The sequence below is a fragment of the Frieseomelitta varia genome, unplaced genomic scaffold (genome assembly GCF_011392965.1).
Source record: "Frieseomelitta varia isolate USP_RPSP 00005682 unplaced genomic scaffold, Fvar_1.2 scaffold_433, whole genome shotgun sequence".
Classification (NCBI taxonomy): Eukaryota; Metazoa; Arthropoda; class Insecta; order Hymenoptera; family Apidae; genus Frieseomelitta; species Frieseomelitta varia.
This window is the reverse complement of record NW_025110183.1, coordinates 202,731-220,211: the sequence shown is the minus strand read 5'-3', so window position 1 is coordinate 220,211 and position 17,481 is coordinate 202,731. Positions and strand designations below refer to the sequence as shown.

General features: G+C 28.4%; 1 protein-coding gene and 3 long non-coding RNA genes across 4 annotated transcripts; 2 read left to right on the top strand and 2 right to left on the bottom strand.

Annotated features, from left to right (window-relative positions):
- Positions 1 to 305: 305 nt before the first annotated feature.
- LOC122532044 (cholesterol 7-desaturase nvd) lies at positions 306 to 3,950 on the bottom strand. Its single transcript, XM_043660466.1, has 6 exons — positions 3,657 to 3,950; positions 2,472 to 2,656; positions 2,182 to 2,348; positions 1,867 to 2,045; positions 844 to 1,224; positions 306 to 611 (listed from the first exon to the last, which is right to left on the bottom strand). Exons 1-6 carry the CDS (start codon positions 3,741 to 3,743, stop codon positions 375 to 377), a joined length of 1,236 nt encoding a protein of 411 aa, XP_043516401.1. The 5' UTR covers positions 3,744 to 3,950; the 3' UTR covers positions 306 to 374.
- On the top strand, positions 1,899 to 3,005 carry LOC122532048. The gene is made up of 3 exons (XR_006307437.1): positions 1,899 to 2,055; positions 2,145 to 2,311; positions 2,825 to 3,005. It is a non-coding gene; the product is annotated as an uncharacterized LOC122532048 (long non-coding RNA).
- Positions 3,951 to 10,102: 6,152 nt separating the features above from the next.
- On the bottom strand, positions 10,103 to 15,755 carry LOC122532047. Its single transcript, XR_006307436.1, has 2 exons — positions 15,684 to 15,755; positions 10,103 to 10,215 (listed from the first exon to the last, which is right to left on the bottom strand). It is a non-coding gene; the product is annotated as an uncharacterized LOC122532047 (long non-coding RNA).
- Positions 13,768 to 16,429, top strand: LOC122532046. Its single transcript, XR_006307435.1, has 3 exons — positions 13,768 to 13,938; positions 15,390 to 15,543; positions 15,634 to 16,429. It is a non-coding gene; the product is annotated as an uncharacterized LOC122532046 (long non-coding RNA).
- Positions 16,430 to 17,481: the final 1,052 nt, after the last annotated feature.

Sequence of the window (17,481 nt, the reverse complement as noted above, 5' to 3'; positions counted from 1 at the left end):
ATTTAGAAGATATAAATTCGAGTAATTTCATAATCTTTATTGAAACTCAAATAATGCCTATAAAAAAGGGAAATGAAGGTATAAAAGTTTACTCTTTTCTTATGAAGAAGAATATTTAATGATATCTACAGGCAATAATATCAATTTATGTATGTATTAGATTAAACACATCATACTTCGTAGTTATTCTTAAAATATTAACATTATACGAACAAATCAATATATCTTACATATATATATATTTTTTTTTTATTACATTAAACACGTGTATTTATTCAGTGTAATTGGATAATATTATTATCCTTACAACTATTACTGATATAAAATTTAACATCGAAAATAAAAAAATCTTTTACAGTTAGGGAGATTTTGAGCTACCATTGTAAAGATTTAATTGCAGAGTGATAACTTGGACTATGCTGCGAATAAAATTGGGCATACCACCTGCGATAAGCGAGTATGCTTTTATCTTCTTTGACCAAAAGTGGTCGTTTCTCGAACTTTTTTCGATTCCAAATAGCTACATCTCTTTCGAACATTAAACACTCTGCTAGGAATAACAGACTAGCGTATGGAGCAAGCAGTGGCGGAGAGTATAATATGTGGGTTACCTGGTAATATAAATAATAATTATAAAAAAAAACAAAATGTTTCTCGTTACTATACACAAATCAATGATTATCAACAACAAATATTTATTATTGAAACTTAAATTTTTTTTAGAGAATGAGAATTTTCTTCGAAGAGAAATTGATTCTTCTTACAGATCGTATGTCATTAAAAAAGAGAAAGTAACGAGGAAAAGATTCAACGAAATGTATATTTGAAACTTTAAATTAGAACCTTTTGTAAGAGGGGTTCCATTGGCGTTACTGTCTGAAAAATGCACATGGACCCTAAAGAACTGTGCATCATGAGTTCAACGTATCCCGGGCCGATTTGTTGAACGTTCACATCCAATTGCAAAACCTCAAATCTCTCGAATAGGACCAGGCGGTGTCTTAAAGTCATGTATGCTCTATGTCTTAAATTTTCATTGTCCTGTCTTTCTGATTCTGTTCGTTTGGAGTTCAAGGATTCTAAGAAAGACTTATGCGGTGTCCAATTAACATTTGTCCACGAATGACGAGCGAAAGCAGAAAAAAAGTGTGCAATTTTCGTGAATATCAGCGGACCATGCACTGCGCTGAGATGTGCCGAATCTGCACCATTCTCTGCAACTTCCTAAAAAATGTGATATTTATATTATAATGTTAGCCCTAATTCCAATTTTACACATACGGAACTAAAAGAATAGAACTAAGTTCATTAGCAGTTGAAATTTGTTTTATCCACTAACGTAACGATGTTTTGCATTTTTTTGCATATAATGCGCATTCTGTGCATTATTACGTTCTTAAATTTCTTACGAATGCTTAAAAGTCCACAGTTTAGTGATGATACATGTATAGATATATATATAGTTACGAATTTCTTACCTGTTCAAACCCAAAACACCGATCATCGTTCTTAGGATCTGTCATGGAGGCTGCAATCAAGGAGTCCAAAATCCATTTCTTATTTCAAATATCCGTCGGCTTTACTTAACACATATCTAGAAAAGGAAAAACAAAAAGCAGAGCACTAAAAGATCGCCGTCGATCTAAACGTTAATGGCCACTTGGTTTCCTTGATTTTAGTTTCCATGATCGATTTATTATATTGTCCTTATCTTGATCATTTCTAAATTATCTCTTTTTACAGAAGCATATTCAGGGCTATTCAAGCTTTAAATTTTTGAGAAGCAAAAAATTTTATCAACGTCCACTCGTCTTGTTACACGAATAAATAGAAAATGAAATTTATGTATAAATTGATTAAATTTACCTGTATATGACAATTGATAAGAAATTCATTTCGACCTTGATAACGCCATGTTCGATTTGAGACATGACTGTTTGTTTGTGGCTGCCAATGTGGTTCTAATTCCTCAGCATGGTACCAAACAAAAATAATTTCGTTTGCCTCGCAACTTTTCCAAGTTTTCGTTCTGGCAACGTGTGGCACTGAAATCAGGTAAACAGTATAATTAATTATTAAAAAGCAATTGTATATCATTAATATTAATGGACATTCGTTAAAATATTTATTGCATTTATAAACAGGCAACAATTAATCGAATAAAGCTGTAAATTGAGTCACCTTTGTCAGCATATGGAATGTAATCGCACTGTCCATCGGAACCACGAAATTGCCAACCATGAAAGGGACATTCTAAACAATCACCCTTTACACGACCACCTTCTGCCATATTTGCACCCAAATGAGGGCAGTAAGCATCCAAAATTCTTACCGTTCCGTTATTTGTTCTTTAAATGAATTATTAAATATTTTTACTATAAATATTCGTAATGAATATAAATATCAACAGATTAAGCTTTTGATAATTTTTTCAAATCTGTTTTAATATATAGATTAATTTATTAAAATACCTAAAAACAGCAAAATTTTGTCCAAGAGCAGCCACATGTTTTACTTGACCTTTTCCTAATTGGGAACTTTCTAACAGGGCAAACCATCCGTTTGGATAAACTGGAGGAAGTTTCCCCAATTTGCGTTTCTTAGATTCCAAATGATTCGCTAAAACTGTTTTGTTGTCACCTTCTAGTCTTAAATCCTAAAAGAAAAATCAATTATTTTTGAAGCCTTCAAAATAAAAATAATAAAAAGTAATAGTATGCAAATTGTAGTAATAATAATTTTTTATAATAAAATAATAATGAAATAGTAATAAATTTTTAACAAATGAAAATTCGATAAAAAATAATTATTTTTAAAATTCCAGATTAAGAAATGCATAGACATATATTTCATTTTGAAATGAAAACTTTGAATTGAAACATATCACGTTTCCCTTTTAAGAATGGAAAGAATCGCTGATACGATGAAAAAGAATTCTTCTAGTTTTACAACGTCACACGCAAAGAGAAATCTGCCTCCTCATTTGTAAACATAATGTCACCGTGATGGCTCTGTTCGCACCCGTAAGTTGCTTTATCATTATTTATGCACCCGTCAAAGCTTTATGAATTAGTCCAATAGAAATAGAAAAAAGTATGAGCATCGATAAATTTGTATAAATCTTTTTTGCTATTTTTACATTTTTGAGGACTAAATATTAATATGTTAACATATTATTTATAAGTATTTTTTCTTTAATATATAGGTAATATTTAATAATATCTATCTCTTTTATTTTTTTTTTTAAATTATAGAGAGAAAAATATTTAATAATAGCTAAAACATTATGGTACTATATAACTTTAAAGTCTCAATTCAAATTTAATAAAAAATGCAATTCAAAGTTACGAGTTATTTCTTCCTGCGCAGTCAAAAAATTTTTCTTTTCTTACATTGCTATAGGTGTATAAAATATAACTATACCAGTTGCTATTATTTAATATCAAATGAATATTAATTATATTTTATAAATAATTATCATAGATTAATGATATTTTATTTCAATAATTTAACAAATTACTATAATTGCATTTACTTTCAAATTTCTTCTATAAGTAGAAAATATTGATCAGTTTGAATTTGAAGAATCGCGAAGAGGAAAGTAAAAGATACGATATAAGTAGGTAAACCGGGCAATGGTATCGAAGAAGACTCACCTTGATCCAGTTGATCTTGTACAAATAGGAAACAAGGATACCAAAAAGTAAAAGAAAAGCACCACCGAAGCTCCACCATCCGGCCATCGTTGTCTTCTTCACCCTCTGCCCCCGAACGAAGAAAAGCAAGTGCACTCTAAAAACTTGTCCCTCTGGAACACCTTCGAACCACCTCTCTTATTCCTCTTTGGTCTCACTCCTCCTCTTTCTCTCTATCTTTTCTCCTTTCCTTTTCCGATCACTCTCGACCTCTTCTCTTTTTCCTCCTTTCCTTCTTCCTCTTCTCTTGCCTTCTTTCTCAGCACTTCGTTTCCCTCTTCTTTTCCTTCTTTCTTCCCTCACCACTCTTTCTTCCTTCTTTTATCACTCTCCCTTTATCTTTCTTCTTCCTTCCTTCCTTTTTCCCTCTTGCTCTACCTTTTCTCCCTTCTTTCTTTTCTTCCTCTTCCACTATTCCTGCTCTTCCTTATGTTGCTCTTTTTTGCCCCCTCTTTTAATATTTTTCTACACCTGTTCCATATACTTGTCTTTCAAACTTTATTATTTTTTCGATCCCTCGCTCCTGCATTTGTAATTTCTTTCGTCCAGAGCTACTCGATTTTGGTGGAACTGATAGGAACAAGATATCACTTCTGTTGATTCTATTACACTTGATTTTCTCGTTGTTTGTTATCTTTAATTCTTCTTATTTATGCAAATTTTATTTCTTCCTTTCCATGTATTTCTTTCGTTAACAGTTTTTTAACTCTTTTTTCTACAGCTTGTTACTCGTTGCGTTCTCTTAGTCAAACACGCCAGTATAGTTAGCTTTATTTGATCCAAATTGTTATCCTTCGATCTTAAAGTATAGTAGCTATAACAGATAATTTTGAAAGATATTCACGATAGATCGTTAGAATCAGAGATAGAGAAGCGTAAAGAAAGGTCTAACCAAACGGATTCCGAACCCTTGATCGTTTTTCGAACGACTGAGCCACATCATCCTTAGACAGAGCCTTTTATACCTTTCCAAGGTGTACTAAGATCCTCAACCGTGTCTATTGCGGAGGATCCATCAATGTTTAATTACCATACACACACATTCACACTTCCAATAGAAAGTCTTTCTTCAAAAAATATTGTTTTATTCATTAATGATTAGTTTTATAAGAACTGTTGAGCATTTATACTATCTATTCTTTAAAATTTGTGTTTCAGAATATCTTGCTCCAATCATTTGCAAATATTGCTCATTTATTATGTCTCTTTTCTTTCTTTCTAATACAAACGTTTGTTTACAAATTCTGTCTATAATAAAAGCGTGCATTTTGCAATTAACAAATCTTCAAATTATATAACTATTAGCAGTAATTTTTAAAATGCTTTGATTGGTAAATTCCCTGGTTTAATAAATTGATATTTACAAAAAAAGATTATTACAAGGCACTTATGAAATGTAATACCCCAATGTATCGTGGCTATTTTTTATTTAAATCTTGAAGAACATTTAACAAAATAAATTGTAATATCTAAAAAAAAAAAAATTCAACGAATGTCGATCGAACGGTCACGTCGGTTACCACATTTTTCCGCTTAGAATTGTGTACAGTCACGACCGATTTCCAAGTCCTTGTTGCATATCTTTTCTTCTATCGTGAATCGTTTTGTTTCTGCTTACCCTCCTTGTCTTTTCTTTTTATTTTATCAATCCTGCCGATCGATTTCCGACTGTTTCTATCTTCGGGCCTACCTTTTTATTTTATCAATCCTACCGATCGATTCCCGACCGTTTCTACCTTTGGTCCTACGCTTTTCCGTATTTATTTCCTTCTCTCGATTCTTTCTCAATTTTTTAGTTTTCTTCCCAATTTTTTAAATTCTTTAATTCTTAATTTTTTAATTCTTTTCAAGTTTTTTAATTTTCTTTGTATCTTTTAGACACTTACGGCCAAGTCACACCGTCACCAGAATTTTCGATAAATCTTCAACTTGAAAAATATTCAGAAACATCATCTGAATTTTAAATTCAGCCATGGAGGATCTAGAATAAATACAAAATTTTATATCGCAGAGAGTTCAAGGACAAATTCATATACAGGGTGTTTCGTAACTTGTGGGACCCACTTCGGCAGCTGATTGTACGCCTAAAAATAATGAAAAAAAGCCATATAAATATATGTCCTATCTGTTTTCGTTTATGAGATACAATGAATTTTATATACAGAGGGAATATACTCTCTGTCCAGCCTCTCTTTCCATAGATCGCAATAGTTCGTAAGCAAAAATTCGCACTATTTACAAATAATACTTACTTGATATCTTTCGTGTGACTATTTAAAGATTCAGCAAATTTCGCAATACTCTCTAAATCAGTTCAATTCTAATAATCGTATACATATCGTGCTTGAAGTAATAATGTAGCGTTATTCTAATTTAGAAATGACAGATATGCATCTGATGTATGGGCTCGCTATGTGTAATGCAAGTAAAGCAAGACGTTTGTACTTGGAATATTTTCCCAATCGGCGTATACCAAACAAGAAAACATTTCAAAGAATACACGAACGTCTACGAGAGACTAGTTGCTTCCAGAGAAGAAGTTCATACACTGGTAGACCGATTGATAAAAATTCTAGATTTGAAGAACGGGTCCTCCATCATGTTGAAAGGAATACTGAAGACAGTACTCAAAGAATAGCAAGAACGGAAAATGCGGCACATGTGACAGTGTGGAGAATTTTGCGAAAATAGCAATTATACCCGTACCATTTTCAGCGAGTACAAGGACTTACTGAAACTGATTTTCAACTTAGGGTGGTTTTTTGTACTTGGTTCCTGCAAATGTGTGAACGTGAAGAGAGTTTTGTATCTACCATACTTTTCACTGATAAAGCTAGTTTTACCAGGGATGGTATGTTCAATTTTCATAATAATCATAATTGGGATGAAAAATCCCACATGTTATTGTGCATTCAAGNACATCAACACCAGTTTAGTTTAAACGTATGGGCAGGAATAATTGATAAATTTTTAATTGGACCTTTTTTTCTTGATGGAAATTAACAGGCACAAAGTACGTTGATTTTTTGAGCACGCGTTTACACGAAATATTCGAGGAAGTTCCAGTCGATATTAGATTATTCGTATGCGGTTTATGCACGATGGAGCTCCGCCGCATTTTAGCCGAGTGGCTAGGCAATTTTTAAATCAACACTTTGCAAATAAATGGATTGGTCGTGGAGGTCCTGTTGCATGGCCTGCTCGTTCTCCGGATTTGAATCCATTAGATTTCCATTTGTGGGGACATTTAAAATCTACTGTATACGCAACATCGATTGAAAATGCTGAAATACTACGAAATAGAATAGATCAAGGCTTCCGACAAATTCGAGAAACATCAGGAATGATAGAGAGAGTAACTAGATCAATGACAAGACGAGTGCAGGCTTGTCTTCAAATACAAGGTGGTCATTTTGAGCATCTTTTGTAAAAGTAATTAAAACAGAAAAGTCATTATATCTCATAAACGAAGACAGATAGAACATATATTTATATGACTTTTTTTCATTATTATGTACAATCAGCTCCCGAAGTGGGTCCCACGAGTTACGAAACACCTGTATAATACAACCAAGCTGCTTTAAACAGTTGTTTCTAACGGAAGAAGTAAATATCAACTCGTGGAATACATTAATACATTATTACAAGATTGTAGGTAAAAATTGTATATTTATAAATATTGATTACATTTTGCATTTTCAATTTGCTGTTATAACATGGAAAAATTTGAATAAGACTGATACATATCCAATGAAATATTTAAAAAAATGTGATTGGTCGTGGCATAATTTTTCAACAAAATTTATAAAAATATATTCTGCAAAAATCATCTGGTCTCTAGGATTGTAGATCAAAGATTCTTATATAAACTTATAAAAAAACTCTTGTCATTAGTTTCTACACATTAACTTTATTTGAAAAATTTTAATGAAATTTTTTTAATCATTGGTTTATGTCAGTACAAATCGAATAAAATCATTACGAGTAGTAATATATTTACTTAAGGTACAATTTGCATGAGTAATAAAAAAAAAAAGATCGAGTAAAGTTAATTGTACAAGTAACTTTTTTTCGTAGGATACATAAGTATATTAAATACTTTACAGAACGTTGAAAGTATTTAATTACATGGATCATACACACTTAATCATACTTAGTCAATTCTTCTCTCGTTGTTCATTAATGTTCGCAAGCAAGGTTTACATCAAGATCGAAAAATCAAATTAATGATAGAGGTAAAAAATTCACTCGTACACACACTCTATTTGAAAATATTAATTACAAATTACATCGATTAATCACACGAATTTACAGATAAGTAATCCCGCAATTGCTTCACTGGATACAATTTCTTCAGATTCTTAGATTAGCATTTTATTGAGTACATATGGTTAAAAACATAATTGTTCGAGAAACTGACACACAATTAAAAATTAGATAATCAATCATCGAACAAATGAATCAATTAATTTTTATAATTCAATCGTTCGGTAATTGTGGACGAGTACAGTTAAATAAACAAATAATGATATCTTAATCTTAAAATTACAATTTGTTAATTTATGAATCAAATAAATAAATAAATGAATTAAACAGATGATTAATTCATTTATATATCGTATCGCGTGACATAATATTTATATATTTACTGTAAGTATACTGTAAGTCATTCGTTGGGAAATTTATAGTACCATGAATAAATTATTAATGTTATTGAAGGCACAATGGTGAAAACCAAAAAGCAGAGAATCAAAGACAAAAAAGTGAAATAAAGAACTAAATATCTTTTTTTTTCAGATTTTGTTTTTTCTTCGTTAAAGTTAAACAAATTCTTCTCTTTTTTTTCTTCTTTTTTTTTTAAGTCAATGATTAACTTAATTTTTAATAAAACTCAACAGTAAAAAAAATTTGTTTTCTACGAAACAATGAACAATGGGGAAAACAGATTTTTTTTAATTAATCATAAAAGAAAATAGAATGTCCGTGTGAAACTTCGTTCAAACATGCATATTTCACGCGAAAAGTACATATAAACCATTTTTACGCACAATTCATTCTTTGATGTCTCATGTGTAAAAATGGAATACTTTTAACATAAAATATGTCCTCTTTTTTTTTTAATCATTCAAACATAAAACAAAAACACAACTCGGATCAACATTAACTTCAATTTTTCAAGCCTGGGTGATTAACATCAACTCAACAGCTGGCAGGTTAACATTAACGAAAACAAGAGAGGACAGAAAACTTAACAAGAACAAAGAGAAACTAAACGACTAAATTTTTTAACAAACAACTAGGAATTTTTATAACGTCGTTTGAAAATCAACAATTGACCAACAAACGAAGAGCAAACATAACGAATCAATTATTTAACAAGAACAATTACTTAATCACTAATTCGCTCATTGATCATAAAACATTACAACATTAAAACAACTTTTTACTCTACTTATTTTTCCAATTATTAATTTTTATTATTATCATTTACTTAACTGAAAATGAAAAATTGTATCTACTGTTATATCTTTTTACAAAATAATATTTTTTGGAAAATCAATTTTTATAAGTTTTTGGAAGTCAATAAAAGTCAGGATTTCATATGGCCAGAATAATCTCTAAACTGATTAAATTTTTCTTATTCTGTTTGATGTACAGAATGTTGTATGAAAAGTTGATTATTTTAGAAGGCAACTAAATCATTATTTTTGAACTTTGAACTTTTTTTGGTACAATTTAGAAAAGTAAATGATAACAAATCAATTATTTTCTTTTTTTTTTTTTGGCAGTTTCAGCTGATAATTTTAAATAATTTTGTAATTTTACTTGAGGTATCTGGAAGTTTTAATTTAAATGTAACTTATTCGTTTTTGGATTCTGTTCTGACATTAATATTTCAATATGTAAGTTTTGAGTTTTATTAATTTTGAGATATTTTTTCAAATTTTCGGAATATTTTTGTTTTCATTCCAAAAGTTTATAAAGTTCAAAAAACTATTTTTTATTTTTTAATTCGCATCTTTAAAATGCAGTAATTTGCTGAGATTATAAATTTAAACATTCAAAAAGACCTAACAACATGATTTCCTATTTCTGTTTTTGAGTTTTCTTCAATTTTCTGATATTATTCAGTTGTGGGGTCATTTTTATTTTTTTTTTCTTTTCTTTTTTTCTTTTTTTTTAATCAATTTTCTTCTTTCTTCTTCTTTCAACAACTGTTTTGTATTAAATATTCTCAAAATATTTTGTGCTTTGAATCCTGTAGATTCCTTGACATGTTCTTTGATTCTTCCATACTTCAGTCATAATAATTAGCACAATAAATAGCATATTTTTCTTCTTCTTTTCTTTTTTCTCTTCCACATTTGGCCATATTTGATTTTGTTCATTTTTGATCTTTCTATTTCTTCATTTTAAAACACTTCTTAATTCTTTTTTATTATTCTTCTTCTATTTCAGAGAATGATGTTGGAAATGATGTTCCTTGATGATATTCCCATCTTTAGCTGGTCCTCAAGATCTGGAAGGGTGTGAGCGTTAGCAAAAACGGAAAGCCAAATTGAACATTAGAAGTAAAATTTGGAAAATTTGGAAAATTTGGAAATTTAGAAATTTAGAAATAGTAAGAAAAATAAAGAATAAAAAAACGAAAAGTAATTTTAAAAATAACAAAGTAAGCAACAATAAAATATATAATGTGTTATTTTTGCATTATTATTTTGACTCAGTTTCGATGGTTTCCCGGCATCTTTTTATTATAAAAAAAATTTTAATATAACGTTTTCAGATGATAATAAGAAACTAAATCTAAATCAATCATGCAGCTTTGGAAGAAACGCTAAAATTTTGTTTATTTCTGCATTTTTCAGTATGATCTAAATTTTTTTATGCCTCTTCACTGCTGATAAAAATTTCTGGTTGTAATGGTGATTCATGCTTCTTAATATTTTGAATTTTTAAAAATTTTATGTAAAAAGAAATCATGAAAATGAAAAGTACGTATTCTTTTCAGTATCTTTACGTGTTTTGCATTCTTTTTCTTTGAGACACCGTTAAATTATGCAAACAATGCGGAAAATTTTAATTTCTGTTTTTTCCATATGAGGTATATATTCTGTTGTAATTACGCTTCTTTTTATTCTATTTTATATATCATTTATTTTGGATTACCTTGTACTATTGTGTATATATATATCTTTCGAGATAACATTTGGAAATAATGTATATAATACATGTCTATAAAAATCATTTATATTCCATCTGTATTATTACAAAATTTTTAATACATTTTTAGTACAATAAATCACTAATTTAGATTGGCGTAATATTAAATCTCAGTAACAAAATATTAACAAAATTTCAACAAAGTTATTGCTTTTCTTTATTTCATTGAACTGCAGTAGATAGTATTAATATTTTGAAATTTTAAATTAGTTATTAATATTAGCTTGAAGTGATTTTAATTATACGTGATATTTTCTGTTATATTGATCTGATAAATATTTTCAGATTTTGAGATTGTGGAAACATGGATCTATAAAAAAATTTTAAATGACCAGTTTATCTCATTAATTTTAATTCGTAAACAGAAAAAATGGATAATTCTGGTAAAAATGAATTATTCCAGATAATGTATTGAGGAAATTTCGTTTTCTTCATTTTTATATTTTTATTTAATTTTATTTGTAAAACTATGCACAAATCATAATTTTAAAATTAATTTGAACAAATTTAATTAGATTATCATGGAGATTGTTATTATTTAACATTTATTTCAATGTCATCTATTGTAAGTATACTAGAATTTGAATTTTACAGTAATATAATTTCTGTACTATAATATATCATTTCATTGTTATCCACTGTTGCAAATTTAAAAAAATTGATAGTATTAATACTTCTTTACTATTTTTGTTGCTTTGCATTAATTCAGATAAAAATTTGTTAAGTTATCTATTAAAAATTAAAAATTTTATTTTTTATTAAATATTTTACTGTTTTCTGATTAGAAAGAATCATTGAGAATTATACAATATAACACTAAAACCAGCAAAATCTTTAACAAATTTTAATGTAATTTGCAGAATATAAGCTTCGATTATCTCATAATTGCATACCATTCATTATCTGTTATTTTGGAGTGCAAATGTTTTATTGTAGAATGTTATATTATACAGGATATATCTTGGTTATTATCATTAGTATTCCGTGTATACTCTTTCCGTTCCAATTAAAACAAGGCTATCAGTTTGACATAAAAAGTATCTGTTTCATTGTTATTCTCTTCGACTTAAATGCATAACATTCAATTATTTATCTTGTCGTACTATTTTCGCAATATTTGTCTCTTCTAATGAATATTTTGAATTTTGTACGAAATGTACATCAGTTGGTCATTAAGTTGTTATTTTATATTTCTCTTATTTAAACAAATGAATTGTAACTTGAAGATCAATCTGAATTTATTTAATTTAATCAAATTTATAAATACATGTAATACAACAAGAGATTTGGTCATTTTTGCTACAAAAATAATGAATGCATTTCTGGTTTATAATAATTTTACTGCCTCATAAGTGATAAATTTTCTACTTGATCTGAAATTGTATGATCGAAACAAAAAATAAACATCTCGTTGATGTAGAATTAGAATCATTTTATAGTATTGGATTATCATAATTATTTAAATTTTAGTTTCTCCAGTGCACAGCCAATAAAAATTTGGATATTCTTCAAACAGAAAAAATTTTAGATGGATCTGAATTTGTGACAAAATTTGAGGATTTGTGGCAAAGTTTGAAATCCAATTTCAATTCTACACATAGTGATTTCGTTGAACCAAAAAAGAATTGTAAGCTAAATTTTTGACGATATTTGGAAATATGAACTGCACGATTGATTGTATTGATTTGTGATTATATTAATTTAAAATCTGTAATGGAACTGTTTGAGAAGTAGTAACGAATATTAATAAAATATTAACTTGTTTTGTTGACAGAATTGAATAAAATGATTAAGATTGAATAAGAAATTTGGAAATTTTGAATTTTCAAAATTCTTGATTGAATCTGATGGTTGATAAATGGAGCGGTTTGAAATTTGGAAAAAATTTTAATCGGATCTTAGTGCCTGGATAGAGTAGGGCCGAGCGAAAGTAATATTTTAGATAAACAAAAACAAAATGAAGAAATAAAACGTCTCGTCTTGTAGAAATAATTTTTTTAGTTTCATGCAGTTATAACAACTGATACGAAAAAGTAGTTTGAAATAATAAAAACGGATTGTGGTGGTTGCAATTGAGTGATTACAGATGAGGTCCAAATTGAACACATTTATTAATAAAATTATTTTGCTTTTTAGGTATCAGAAAATACAAAAATGGAACTATTTGTATTGCAGTATTTTAGAGAGATTTAAATTCAGAAATTTTGTTGGATAGAATTTTTATTAATTTCTAGATGGAACCTTATCGAGAGTGCTCATATTATATTAAATAGGTAAATATCCATATGAAACATATTCTACAGACTTTAAAGAATATTATAGATGCGTTGTATAATAAACATTTATTGGAATAGAATTTGATTTAAAAATTTCATCGCAAAAACTACAATTCTGTACTATAAGTCGTTTTCTACGATTGCAAAAGTTTTTCCAATTTGCATTTTGTTTTTGGTGATTATACTGCAGATTTTTATGCATTCACGGGAAAACTAATATGTAAGAATATATAGAATATACAAAATATAACACTTGTAAGATATTTTTAAAACAAATTTTAGATTTCATAAATATTTACAATCTATTAATAACACTTTATCAATATCTTTTCTTTTCAATACCGATTCTTATTGTTATAAAGATTTATTTACTTTTTTAATAAGTGATTTCAATGTTTCAGTAATTTTCAGTTCACGTTAAAAGAAGCATTGAAGTATATATTGAAAAATGAAATCAGTTATTGAGTCATTTTTTTTGTTATTTTCAATATTTCTATAAAATTATATGCACAAGTTGTAAATGTTTCGTAAGTGCATGCTTTTCTTTCTTTATACTTTGCAGAGTCATGCTCTGATGCAAATGTTAAAAATCGTATATGTATAATACGAACTGGAATGATTTCAATAATGAAAGTACCACTACAATAGAAATTGGTTTACTGATTTTTAATAGTGCGATTCCTATCGTATCATATAATATAAACTGAAAGAAGCTACAGCAGAGAAGAAACTTGGAACATCTGGTGAGCGATATTAAGTTCTGAGAATGGAGGGTAGATCTGTTGTTGCACATGTACCATAAACTAATGACTAAACAATACTTGGAATGATTTTAAATATTAATATGAGGAATATAAATTTTTAGTACACGGATAATTCAATAATAGTAGTTCAATAAGAATTTTATTAGATTGCATTTAAATGAATTATTATATAATTTTTTTATTCTAATATAATAATTTTGTAGTCTATTCTATTCAATTCAGTTCACAGAGTTTACATACTTCTAGTGTCTTAAGGAACATGAATCTATTTTTTTATACGACCTTCTATCAAATGTGTGAGATTCAATAAATCTGTGCAATATACAGAAAAATAAATGATTCCGCAAATTCCGATCCAATGCTATTGTTTAGAATGCACACTACATGGAAACATGGAAACATGAACAACATCAAGTCCAATATTATCTTTTAAATTTTCGTGATCTTTCCTTTTTGTTATTAGTAGATATTCCAAAATATTTCAAAGAATTATTGAATTATATGAGAGAAGATGATGAATAAAATATTTTCTACAATCTTTTACTTCATACCTTTCTCAAAGACAGAACCGAATCATTAAATCGTAATTCGTTCAGCCCTTGACTTTTTTCTTGAAATATTTTGAAAACATCTTATCATTATTATAAGTCTCGCTGTTATAATTAAAACGATTTATGACCGATTATTTATTTACATCAAATGACAGGAATCTTTTCTTTATTTCCAAGCGTATTGTTCTATTTCAAAGTATATCTCAGATTGGATCATTTGTATTATTTACTTATATTAAATTTTACTCAGAAATTAGTCTTAAACATTTATGTTTAATTGGTTGTGCACTTCCAAACTATAAAGTACAATATGGTGAATTTATTATTCATAGAGTTTTACAGAGCAACTAATCTAAAATGCAAATCTTAAAAAGTTTACATTTATTCAGTGAAATCGTTATATGCTATAATGTATGATATAAGAATTATCAGTATAAGAATTAAATTGGGTTTGATTTGAATTTTATTTATCTATGAGAGGATTCATAGTTACGTAAAGGAAATGTATGAAACAGATCCACTAAATGATTACTATTTTATTTCTAGTATCAAATAGAATATTTTATGTGCTATAATGTTCTGCAAGAGCTGTCCAAAATATGAGCACAAATTTTATAGATATTGTTTATTTATTCAGAAATAAAATGTTCTTTGACTTAAATTTTTCCAAAATTAATCTAAAATACTGCAAGTTTTTTTGAAACAGCAATTTTTATTTCGTTCACTGGTCATACGAAGTTGATATAAAATTTAAGCTGATGAATAGAATTTTCATCACTAATTTTGTAAAATATTTGGAAGGTACTCTGTGACAATTTTCTTTATTCAATCTTTTGAAAGAACCGTAAATCTCAAATTATCCTTAACAATCTATTCAAGTTTCCGAGATGCAAGAGTACAAGCAGACAAATTGGAATTTCCAGACTCATTCAAGAGGGAACGTTCACAAATTTTATCATTTCTTCTAATCTGTTATAATTTCATCGTCTAACAACGAAAACGATTAAATGCTGACGAGAATCAAAATAAAAACGTAAGAACATAAAAATAAATTAAAGAATAAATTAAAGAGAAAAAAAAACAGAACAAAAGAATGATCCGAAATCGTGAAATTTTTGCGTAGTCTATCGAAACACCAAGACCGTATATAAAATTGCCAGAAACAGAACTCACCATTGCTGGAAGATGGGACCTTCCTCTAGGACACTGTAATCTCTCCTGCTTGAGTTACGAGACACTTCTACGATGATCGGTACTAGCAGCAGCCCTTAAATAGTCGTTTCGACGGCTGCATACGTTACGATGTCCTTCCTTTCTCCTCATGCGTGAGAAAATTTCTCAGCACAATACACCCTATTTCTTTGATCCCACGGGGTCGAAGGTTGCGCGAACCGAGATTTTTACCTGTTTCCGGGCTGGCAAAAAGGGGATGCTCGGGTATTCGGATACGCTACAGCCTGAGGGATGATGACTACGAAGAGGGGAAAGATGGTAACGGTCGTTTTCTTTCAGGTTCTATAGACAAGGGTGCAGGTTTCAGTTCGTGAGAATCAAATCTAGCAGGGCAAGAAAATTCAAATTACAACATTAAAAAGATGATTCACTTTTGATCTACGAAGGCTGAAATTGTTGCAACAGTAACATTATATTTTTGTCATTGATTTAAGAAGCAAAATATATGTTAGATAAGATGATTAAAAAACAACAGATCTGTCGTTACTGTGGACCTTTGCATCTTTTATTTGAAATTGAAACCTCAGAGCTACAAAAATTGCATAGGACGGGCATACAATGTGCAAAAATATATGAAATATTTAACGTAGAACACGTGTTACAGTATTTAATAGGCGAAACGCATATGCATAAGCATTATGTATTGTAATTACTACCGTTTATGTAAACAGCAGATGTAACAGAATTAAAAATCATCTATCTGAGGAATTATTATAGAAAATATTCATACAGATTATATAGAAAATTTATTTTTCTTTTAATAACGATTATAAATAAAACTAATGACCATATGATTTATTGTTATAATTTTAATATAATGTTTTTATGTATTGCTGTAATTACAAAAGAAAGAATGTACTCCATGGAATTTAATATACAGAATGTAACAGAATATGCATCCACTTCGGGAGCTGATTGTTGGAGTTGATATATTTAAAAGCAATGAAAAAAGTTCATATAAATATAAATTCTCTCTGCCTTTGTTTACGAGATATAATTTAATTTCAACAGAGCAAATTCCTTAAACTGTAGTAGAGACATCAAAGACAATATTATCATAATACTTTTCTATACTATGATGAGAATATACAATACATAATAACAATATCAAAATTAATTTTGTTATAGCATTCTGTATTAATCAATCAGTCATCAATATTTCGAGATATTTCAAAAAAAATTAGCATTCTGAAGAGAAATGCAGTAGTATGCAAAATATATTATGTAATCTACAATTTCATGTCTTTCTTGCTTATCCTGTTATAGCACAAATTTTTTAGAATATCATATATCATAATTTAGATAATTTCATAATTTCATATAATTTTCAGATAATTACATAATTTCAATTCTCTTTTAAGCATGAATTTTCCGTTTAAAGATGGAAAGAATTAAAAGATTATTACTAGAGCAGTAATAATAATAATAATAATTATTATTATTATTAAAGTAGCTATAATTTGTTTAATATTAACAAAATTCATATAAGAAATACTTGCGTTTCAATCAGTTGATCATGTGAACGTACATGTTTATTTTTCATCTTATTTTTCTTTTTCCCTCTCCTATTGTTCAGACGGTTGAAAGTGGTTCAACGGTAGAAAGATCCAGTTTTATTCCTTGTAACCGTTGAGCATTTAGGAATAAAGATAAATTAAAATATCAATTAATCAGAATATTGTAAGACTTGAAATATTTGTTAAAATATATATAAGTTGATTATAAGATGCATTGCAAA

What these genes read in the sequence shown, in the direction of transcription:
- LOC122532044 (XM_043660466.1), bottom strand. Translation starts at nt 3,743, where the DNA reads ATGGCCGGATGGTGGAGCTTCGGTGGTGCTTTTCTTTTACTTTTTGGT. An exon ending in CATTCCATATGCTGACAAAG is followed by an intron (nt 2,046 to 2,181) that starts GTGACTCAATTT and finishes ACCTGATTTCAG; the next exon opens with TGCCACACGTTGCCAGAACG. An exon ending in TTATCAATTGTCATATACAG is followed by an intron (nt 1,225 to 1,866) that starts GTAAATTTAATC and finishes CACATTTTTTAG; the next exon opens with GAAGTTGCAGAGAATGGTGC.